General features: G+C 39.4%; 1 protein-coding gene across 4 annotated transcripts in view; it reads right to left on the bottom strand.

Moving 5' to 3' along the window:
- The window catches only part of CEP85L (centrosomal protein 85L), a 123,541-nt gene that overhangs the window by 72,331 nt on the left and 41,460 nt on the right, over positions 1-9,750 (bottom strand). For all 4 annotated transcript variants that reach the window (XM_082216057.1, XM_082216058.1, XM_082216060.1 and 1 more), the window contains exon 3: positions 4,615-4,776. In XM_082216057.1, coding sequence (XP_082072183.1) covers positions 4,615-4,776 — 162 coding nt within the window. The remainder of the gene's footprint in view (positions 1-4,614; positions 4,777-9,750) is intronic.

The following is a 9,750-nucleotide window of genomic DNA, read 5'->3' as shown; positions in this document are numbered from 1 at the left end:
GATGGTGCAGAGAGAGAGAGAGGAGGGGTGAGAAGGGCAGCAGTGAAGAGGAAGAATTCTCCTCTCACTTAGCTGCTCTTCACACTTGAGCCAATCTTGGTAGATGTGGCAATATACCTCCATGCTGCCTGAACTGTCCTGTGGGAGTGGAAAGGAAAGAGTCACAGGGGGATGTGAGCAAGACAGCTCATTCCTTTTGCTCTCTTCCTCCTGAATATCGTCAATGCATTTCAGAAACACGGAGGGGGGGTATTGCTTGATTTGCTGGGTGAGGGAAACGCAGAACCACACCTGACAACCAACAACACTAACGGTATTACTAACAGGAGCCCATTACATGACTTAAAATAAATGGCAATGTCCTTCTGCCTGTCTCTTTTTCTAAGCTATCTCACCCAAAGATACATTTCTAGTTGCAGACAGATTTCTCTCAGGTGTTTGGAAAGAGACAAATTAGTACACGAGTTAAAAATTAATACAATTTTTTTCATTAAAAGAGAATAGTTATTTCCTCTGAAATCAGACATGGACGAAAGCAAGAGACAGCTCTTCAGCATCCATTCCTTTATTGCAGTTTTCATTGGTTGCAATGACCATTCACTTATTTAAAAACAGTTTACTGTGACAGACTATTTTATTCCTTTCATGTTGGCAGAGTAAATCTGTGTCTGTCTGACTGACTGCAGAGCACATATTTATGCAACTGACATGCATGAAAAAAGCATAGTAGCAACATTTTCCCCAGTTTGCTCTGTAAATCACAGCATTATTTTTATTTTGTTTGTTGCAAATATAGTTTATCATTTGACTCAGTAAAACACCATTCAGAAGGAGATAATACATTTCCTACCACGTACAAATGAACTGCAGCACTCACATTAAAATTCCTATCTTCTGTTAGGTCCCATAAAACAGTTATATTTATTGGTAGCTGTTATTTGAGTGATTCACATAAAGACACAATTCTGAGTGCCGGTTCCTGGCTTAATATTAGCAGAGAACCTTCTAGATCACTCACAATTAGGGCTGCTTCACACATTCATTTGTACATGTAAAGCATTTTATCTGAAACTTTAAAAAAAACACCAACACAAACATGTTCACACAGCAGAACCCTATTTCCACAGCTTATCTGCGGCTGACCTTTAAATATGAGTTACAAGCAAGCTTTGAGGTGGAAGCAGGAAGGGACTGCGACTACATGTGAACCACTTGCACAAGCAAACAACAGTTTCCTCCTTCAACGGCCATCTCTCAGTTTTGAGTGACTAGCAAGCTTCCTCATAGGTGAGTAGGACTATAGTATAGCATTCCCCAACCTGAGACCAACCAGACACTTTGGACTACAACTCCCAACAGCCTGAGCCAGAATGGCCAATGATCAGGGATAATGGGAGTTGTAGTCCAAAACATCTCAAGTTAGGAAATGCAAGTGCATTGTGCTCCTTTTACAGCAGCAGTGGGGAGTGGGATGGGGCGCAGCCACCGTCCCAAGACTGGTGTTTCTGCTGTTGAAGCAAGGCAAAGTTGGGGCTGCATAGTCACCCTGCCCCAGCCTGGGTAAGAAGCAGCAACAGGAGGGCGGCTCTGCCCCACCATATGTGCCACTATTGCTTTATTGATAGCACGAAGTGCGAGAATCTCATTTAGGAAGAGCAACACTTCTGTTCAGTATTAACGGAGCAAGATCAGTGGAACAAACTTAGACATAATTGATCTAAACTGAATTTGGAATCAGCCCACCTGGCCAATAATTTTCCTTTTGGATATGAGGGAACAATATACCTTTTCTATGGTTGCCTAGGGAGTATTTATTTATATTATCGATCTACTTGCATTCATTATTTACCATGAGACATTCAAAGATGCTTGAAAGAAGTACGTCTATTTCTGCAGACTCAAAACCAAAACTAAAAACAGAAAAGTTGCTAAGTGCACATATGAGTTCAATTGTGGTAAAGATGCTGTAGTTCTTTTATTGGGAGACTGCCAATTTGGGGGGGGGGGAGAGAGAACTATGATATTTTTTTTTATGACTACAATGTTGAACAATTGCAATTTTATAGTATATGCTTTCAGGCTAAACATTTAGTTGTATTCCTGGCCAGAGATATGGGGAAAGAGTCTCTCTCAGCTGTTATAATTGTTACTTGTTTTCGTTTCATCTATCCTCTCCCACCCTAGTGAGTTGGATTTTTCAGTTGTAATAAATTATTTCGAATTGACAAGGCAGTGAACACTCCCATAAGCATTCATGGAATTTTGAATAGGCCAGAACTTTTTGGATACTTACTAAGTAACAAGAGGCAATGCTCTTACTCACTGCACATGTAACTTCACTTAAAGCAAAATCTGTACTTTCATCTTAATGAGAAAGGAGAGGAAATTCTCTCCAACAATGCTGAAAACCTTAAGAAATGTAGGAAAGGTATCAAACTACAAAGAGCTTTATAGGTCAAGTAAGAAGAGTGTCACAGTCAGATTGCAATCTTATGTACACTTACATGGAAATAACTCTGAAGGAAAATAGTGGTACAGTGGTGCCCCGCAAGACGAATGCCTCGCAAGACGAAAAACCCACTAGACGAAAGGGTTTTCCGTTTTTCGATGCGCTTCACAAGACGAATTTCCCTATGGGCTTGCTTCACAAGACGAAAACGTCTTGCGAGTCTTGCGATTTTTTTCGCTCCCCCCCCCCTTTTTCTAAGCCGCTAATAGCCTTTTAGCCGCTAAGACTTTAATAGCCGCTAAACTGCTAATAGCGCTAATCCGCTAATAGGGTTGCTTCGCAAGACAAAAAAAACGCTAGACGAAGAGACTCACGGAACGGATTATTTTCGTCTTGTGAGGCAGCACTGTATTTTATTTCAAATAATGATGCACTGGACTGTGAAATCAGATAGATAAATATGTGATTATACAGTATCTCAAATTCTACAGTAATTTGCAACAGTCTTTGGGCTAGTCATAAAAAGAAAGACGTAAAGAAAAGCATTTTTCTGTGGCACAGATACCTTGGTGGTCTAGAATAGTTCACAACCCTGATTTTGCTAGTTTCTGCCAATCTATTCAAATAATCTGGGCATGTACCCTGTATGTAATCATTTATCAAATCTACATACTCATTTGCTAGAGAGAAGAACATTAAAGCAATTCTATGTGAAGATATATTACAAAGCAAAGGCTAAGTTTTATACACTGATAATTAAGAATGGGAAAGTACAATAAAAAATCACACTTAGTTCAGTACTGAAGCTGATGGGAACTTCAATATATTTATTAAGCTTGAAAAATGCAATTTCCTTTCCCTGCATCTTTGCAATGGTCAAAGTTGCCAGGTTGTTCAACAGCATTTTCTACCATCAGTTATGTAAGACCTGCCTTCTCAGCATTGCAACTGAGAACAGGCTAAGGACCAGCTTGAAAATAAAGTTCTTCTTGGCAGGCTATCTAGATATCGTCATGAATTATGCTGCATCCCAATATTTTTTTAAAAAAAGTCTTGCCTAAAGTCTAGCCAGTACTGACAAAAATGCAATCCAATGAGTTCAGAGTGAGGTTCCTGTTTTGCTTTGTAAAAATTTTCCTCTTCCCTTGAAAAACAGCCTCGTGCATGAATTTCAGACAGGAAAACAGCAAGATGATTTAGAACAGCAGTGTGAAAACAATGTAGATAAGTGACATCAGCAGATCCAATAGCATGTCTTTTATTTCCAATAAATACAGGGCAAGTAAAAACAGAACAAAGGGAGTGCTAACAAATAAAAGTAGGTACAACAATGTTATCAGCTAGAGCTACGTAGCCCAGCCTTGTTTTTAGCGACCCGCCTGATGGCCAAGGTAAGGGCAACCAAGAATTTGATGCAGGCACATGAGCAGGCTGGCAAAGGAGAGATTGCTCAACCACCAGTTCATGGAATAAGTAAACAAATTGCAGGCCAGATCTAGGAAGAGCCATAACTGGGGAACCAGGCAGAGCTGGACACAGGCACTACTCCCTTATGCAAATGTAAGTATTTCTGTTCTTCCAAATTAAATTTTTTATTGGTTTTTACTTGTTTAGGTATGGTGGAAGGGAATAACAAAGCAACACTCTTGAACATCAGCATCTCATGAAGGGTATACTCAGGAGGTCTTACATATTTAACATAATAAAAAATTTCCTTCCAGTAGCACCTTAGAGGCCAACTAAGTTTGTTATTGGTATGCGCACTTCTTCAGATACACACGAAAGTTCATACCAATAACAAACCTAGTTGGTCTCTAAGGTGCTACTGGAAGGAATTTTGTTTTTTTGTTTCGACTACGGCAGACCAACATGGCTACCTACCTGTAACTATATTTAACATAAGTTACCTTTGACCAAATAAAAAATAAGGCTGCAATTTAATGAGCACTTATTTGTGAATAAGCCCCACTGAATATGGTGGGAATTACTTCTGAAAAAACATAAATCTCTCACGTCAACGGGGGGGGGGGGAGTTAACTTGTTCTCTGAACAAGTTACGTGCTTCTCTGTATTTTATATAAACTCCGTCTCAATGTTTCAAGACCATCTCTTGCCTCTGCATTCCATGAAAGCACCAATGCCTTATATTAAGCATCTCTACTCACCTTCCACACTATCAGAACAGGAGGTTCCGATACCAGTGTCCCCACTGTCAGAAGCTATGCTGTGTCTTCTCAGGTGGGTACTCCGACCACTTGATGAACCAGTTGTGGCTTGCCACAGTGGATCAGTAGCAGGTAACCATCCCGACGAAGAATATTCTGTGCCTGCCAAGAAACAAGTATATTTATTCAAAGTCATCACGACAGAGTTCAACAACAAACTGGATTTCAAAGATAATATCCACAGATGTAAAATTAGGAAACATCAAAACCTGTAGCAATTTGTTCTACGGTAATCTAATGATGTAGTTTATCACAGAAGTTGCACATGAATGCATTCAAACAAATGGCAGTCTCTTGTTAAGATCTGGTATCATTCAGTTACTACATTGTATATTTGTTGTGTTTATTCTCAACCTAGCTTTGCTCAAGGCTCAGAAGATATTGCAAAATACAGTTTATTTTTTGCTACGCATTTCTTTGCAAGTAAGGTTTTGAGAGGCAAGCTGGAAGTCATCATACATTCGGACACACAGAAAATGTTGCTCAGGATTCTAAAAGGCTAGTTTTCTCTAGTTTTAATTTAATTAAAATGACCCTTAAGAGAAGTGTAATTAATATTATATGAGAGCTCGACACCAAACCACAATCTTCTCAAAAGGGTTTTCAACAGCTTCCTTCCAGCAGACAAAGTTTCATTTGTCTGACACAAAAGACTCTTGGCTAGAGGGCAACTTTTAGCAATCACTTCAACTGAAGACACTAAACAACTGCATGCTATCTGATATAAAAGAACAGAAATACAGTAAATATAGTTCAGCTCATCATCTATGGATTTCATGACCTTACAGCATGTCAGAAGCCATCTATTCAGGTCAGATCCTGAATGAAAAGACTTAAAAGCCATGAAGAAATACAGATTTTATGAGTTGTGACACAATGTAGTAGAGGCCAACCTTCAGTAAGTGCAAGATACACCCTATTCCAAAAAGTCAATTAATTAAATAAAATCACAATTGAACAATTAACTAAAGGGGAACCTTGAATAATGCCAGATGCACACTCACATTGACAAACACTCATTGTGATTTGCTACATCATAACTAAACAGAGCAAAGCAGCAGAAACCACATTTCAAATTCAACTAAAAAGGCACTTGGACTTCGTGCCAACCACATCTATTCAGGTTCCTTGATTCTTATCCTCTACACTGCTGTCGCTACTTACTACATCTTTACACTTTCAATTCAGTTTGTGGATTCCAGTCTATGGAAGGATAGACATTTCCACTCAAGCTGCCCCCTCTTCTATGTCTGCACACAGCCAATCAGCTATGCTGGTGCTACTGGCTAACACACACTTCAGATACAGTAATAAGCTCTTTTAGTAAATTACAAATGACATGCAGTATGGCAGGACAAACCTGACCCAATTGCATTGCAGAGGAAGCTCATACCTTGCTTGAAGTATTCATGTGTGCATGTCTGTAGTGCTCAAATTTTAAAAAGAACTGCAGAACGTAATTTTGCCAATTGGTATGCGCCAATCCCATCCGCGCTTTGCTAATTCCCATCCCACTTCAAAGCGCTTGCCTCTACAATGCAAATATCAAATGTATGTAAAAGTCAGGGGACTGAGCCAAGTATAACATGGGCAGATGATGCACAAGCATGTCCATTATGTCCTGCCAGGTTGCCCTCGTTATCCTGCTGTTCCTTCTTCATTTTTGCCAATCAGAACAGACTGCCAGGCCTACCCAGTTTGTGAGGAGCAGGGGAATAGTAGAGCAATACATATGGATGACAGGAGACATTGGAGCAAATCATGCAACCTGTGCCAAGGCTTGAAATGGGCAGGTTCCCATTTTTCTTAAAGGATCAGGAAATTACTACAATTTTAGTTGCATGTAAAATGGACTCTGTGATTACCAAGGAATTGTATTATTTCCTTAGGTTTTATTAAATCAAAATAGGGAAGCAATACTTTTTTTACCAGCAAGTGTAGTAAAATGATGGCACGGAGACCGCTTTGAGGCAGCAGCTACACTTAATTATAGCAGAATCTATGGATTTTATGCAACTAAACATAATGCAAAACCTGGTAAAGTTTTAAACACACAGCAGCAGAGAAGAGAGTCACGCAGAAGATTGCCTCTTTAAATTTTATTGATGCCTTGAATACTGTAGACTTACAAAATGTATTATTATTAATTATTATTCATCATCATCAGCCCTTTGCCATGAAGTCTCAAGATGGGTAACAACAATTTAAAAATAAAATATTGAAATAATTTAAAACAAATGATAGTTAAACTAATAGGTCGGGTCTTGAAATACAGACCTCGGGTGTCAAAGACCAGGGTAAATTCAACATAGGACAAAAACTACTTATTAAAGGTAACAGACACACCTCAGTGGGAAGGAAATTCCATAGCTTAAGGGCTGACAAAGAGAATGCTCTCTCCTGGAACACCACCACTCAGAACTTGAGGGCAGTGGAACTACCAAGAGTACATAATGCGGGTATACTCCACTGTCACAGTTAAGCACTATAAAATCCTTCAATGTCCTGCCTGTAGAAGATCGAAATGATGTAAAGGGAAGAAATAAGAATATATAGATCGCAGACAAGATGTAAGAATATAAACCTTGGATTTCCATCTTCCAGATTTGAGGACTGGAATAACAACTCCATTAGGGTAGTATTTATAGTATGAGAACTATAAAAAAGGTAAAGGACCCCTGACACTTACGTCCAGTCGCAGACGACTCTGGGGTTGTGGTGCTCATCTTGCTTTACAGGCCGAGGGAGTCGGCATTTGTCCGCAGGCAGTTTTTCTGGGTCATGTGGCCAGCATGATTAAGCTGCTTCTGGCACAACTGAACGCCAAAACCAGAGCAGCGCACGGAAAGGCTGTTTACCTTCCCACCGAAGCAGTACCTATTTTTCTACGTGTACCTTTTGGGGGCATGCTTTCGAACTGCTAGGTTGGCAGGAGTATATACTATATTATATACTATATAGTATATACTATAGGTAGTATTACGGTAATTTACTGTCCTACTTGTAAATAACTTCTGCACTGACTGCATCTTATACTGTAATTCTTAATTCATAGCTGTAGTTGTCTCTAACAGCTGGTGAAATAGCTGACATACTTTTTTACGAGACAATTACTTATCTTCAATGGATCAGCAGTAGGCCACAACAATTTCCAAAACATAATACATAAAATGGGACTTCACTAAATTAATAATATTCAATGTAAGCAAGAGAGAGCATTGCTCAAAGAGCACAGGGGTATTCTGAGAACCAGACAAAGCTGTGTAGGTATATACACATAGATGCATGCAAGAATGGAAGGAAGAGGAAGGTAAGCAAAAGTTTCTCTTTGAACTTTTTACTCAGCACTTGCAACAAGCAGTCGTCATCATTTCCGTAGTGGCACATGGTTGCTGCATAGTAAGTTACAGCCCTAGAGGGCTTCAACTGTAATTAGAGTGACACAAGTGAGACAAAGACAGCCTATAAACAATCTACTTTAGCACAATGATAAGCTCTTAAAGCTCATGTTTTCATTCAAGTGCATTTGTGTAACACATAAAACCAGCATAGATATCAACCAACGAACTTTCAGGGCCTTTGTAGATTTCATTTTAATCCGGGACTTTTGAAACCTTCATGACTCAAATTGCACGGAATATGGCAACTAAAATTTATTCCTTTGCACACAATCCTAAGAATCTGTTTTCATTTTCATGTTGCAAGTCTCTAGCCTACATATTACCTGAGCAGGCAGGGAATATAAAAAAGGGAATGACCATTTTTCCTTTAATAGGAATTCCAGTAATCAGAAAAAGGTCCATTTGCTAAGTGCAACCAGCGGCCATTTCTCATGGCAAAATCACATTTTCTTGGCCTTAAAATCCAGCTTCTTCCTTTATACATAGACAAACTGAATGAAACATTCCAAATTCTGGAAGACAAAAATTCCTCACAGAAACCATATGTGACATTGTACAAATTGTATGAACTGTGCAAAGCTCATTTATTCTACCTATTCCACTTGCAGAACCAAATCCTAGTATTAAAAAATTGGACAAGAGGAGTTTAGAGCTGAGTTGTACAGCCCTGCCGATTAGCTATTTTGCTCCTATAAAGTCTGTTAATACACAGCAGAAACAGAAAACTGAGCTACAGATGTTTCTTATTTCTACTTTGGCACGCAAATGCAATGCATTAGCTCATGCCTTCTATTGCTGGCTCACCTCCCCATCCTCCTAACCAATGCACTCTTCACCTATAGTAACTATTCCTCTTTTACACTCTCTGTTCAACCAAATTATTCCATGTGGGGAGATTTCATTTTTAAAAAACAGCCAGAGAATAGTAGATTTACACTGCTTTATTCTAAGTTGTTTTCATTGGTTTTACATTGGTTTGCAAACAATTTTACTGCTTATAATCAAAATACAGTCCCTCTCATGAGTTATGCAGCAACCACCAAAAAAAAAATTTTTTTTTAAAGAAATGTAACTAACAACAGTCGAGCCTGCTCTGCATAACGAAAGGAATGCAGAACGTAAGGCAGGGCTTGGCCACACAGTAAAGCAGAGGTGCAGGTCTGTAACAGCCAGGCCTTAGGGTGGAATGACAGGGATATGTGTTGCCATATTCCTGCAACCACTTGGAAACTAAATGTTGTTTGTTGCACAAAAATGCATTTTACATTGTCATTAAAAATAGCATTTCATGCTGCCAAATTTCCAATGATTTTTTTTTTTTAAATTTTGCTATACAGCCGTACCTTGGATCCCGAACACCTTGCTACTTGGACATTTTGGCTCTCGAACGCCGCAAACCTAGAAGTGAGCGTTCCGGGTTACGAACGTCATTTGGAACCCAAACATCTGACACTGCTTCTGATTGAGTGCAGGAAGCTCCTGCAGCCAATTGGAAGCCACACCTTGGTTGTCAAACGTTTTCGGAAGTCGGACGGACTTCCGGAATGGATTCCGTTCAACAACCAAGGTACAACTGTACCATGAACTTGAAGTAAGAAAGCTGATCTTGGAAATTTTGGTAAGCAGGGGCAGGAAGATGCTTGATTTACTGAGTAATAGGAAGATGTACAGTAGC

This window comes from Podarcis vaucheri, assembly GCF_965113315.1.
Source record: "Podarcis vaucheri genome assembly, chromosome: 3".
In the NCBI taxonomy this organism is placed as follows: domain Eukaryota; kingdom Metazoa; phylum Chordata; class Lepidosauria; order Squamata; family Lacertidae; genus Podarcis; species Podarcis vaucheri.
Note: the sequence above shows the minus strand (reverse complement) of the source record. Positions and strands in the feature narration are given on the sequence as shown.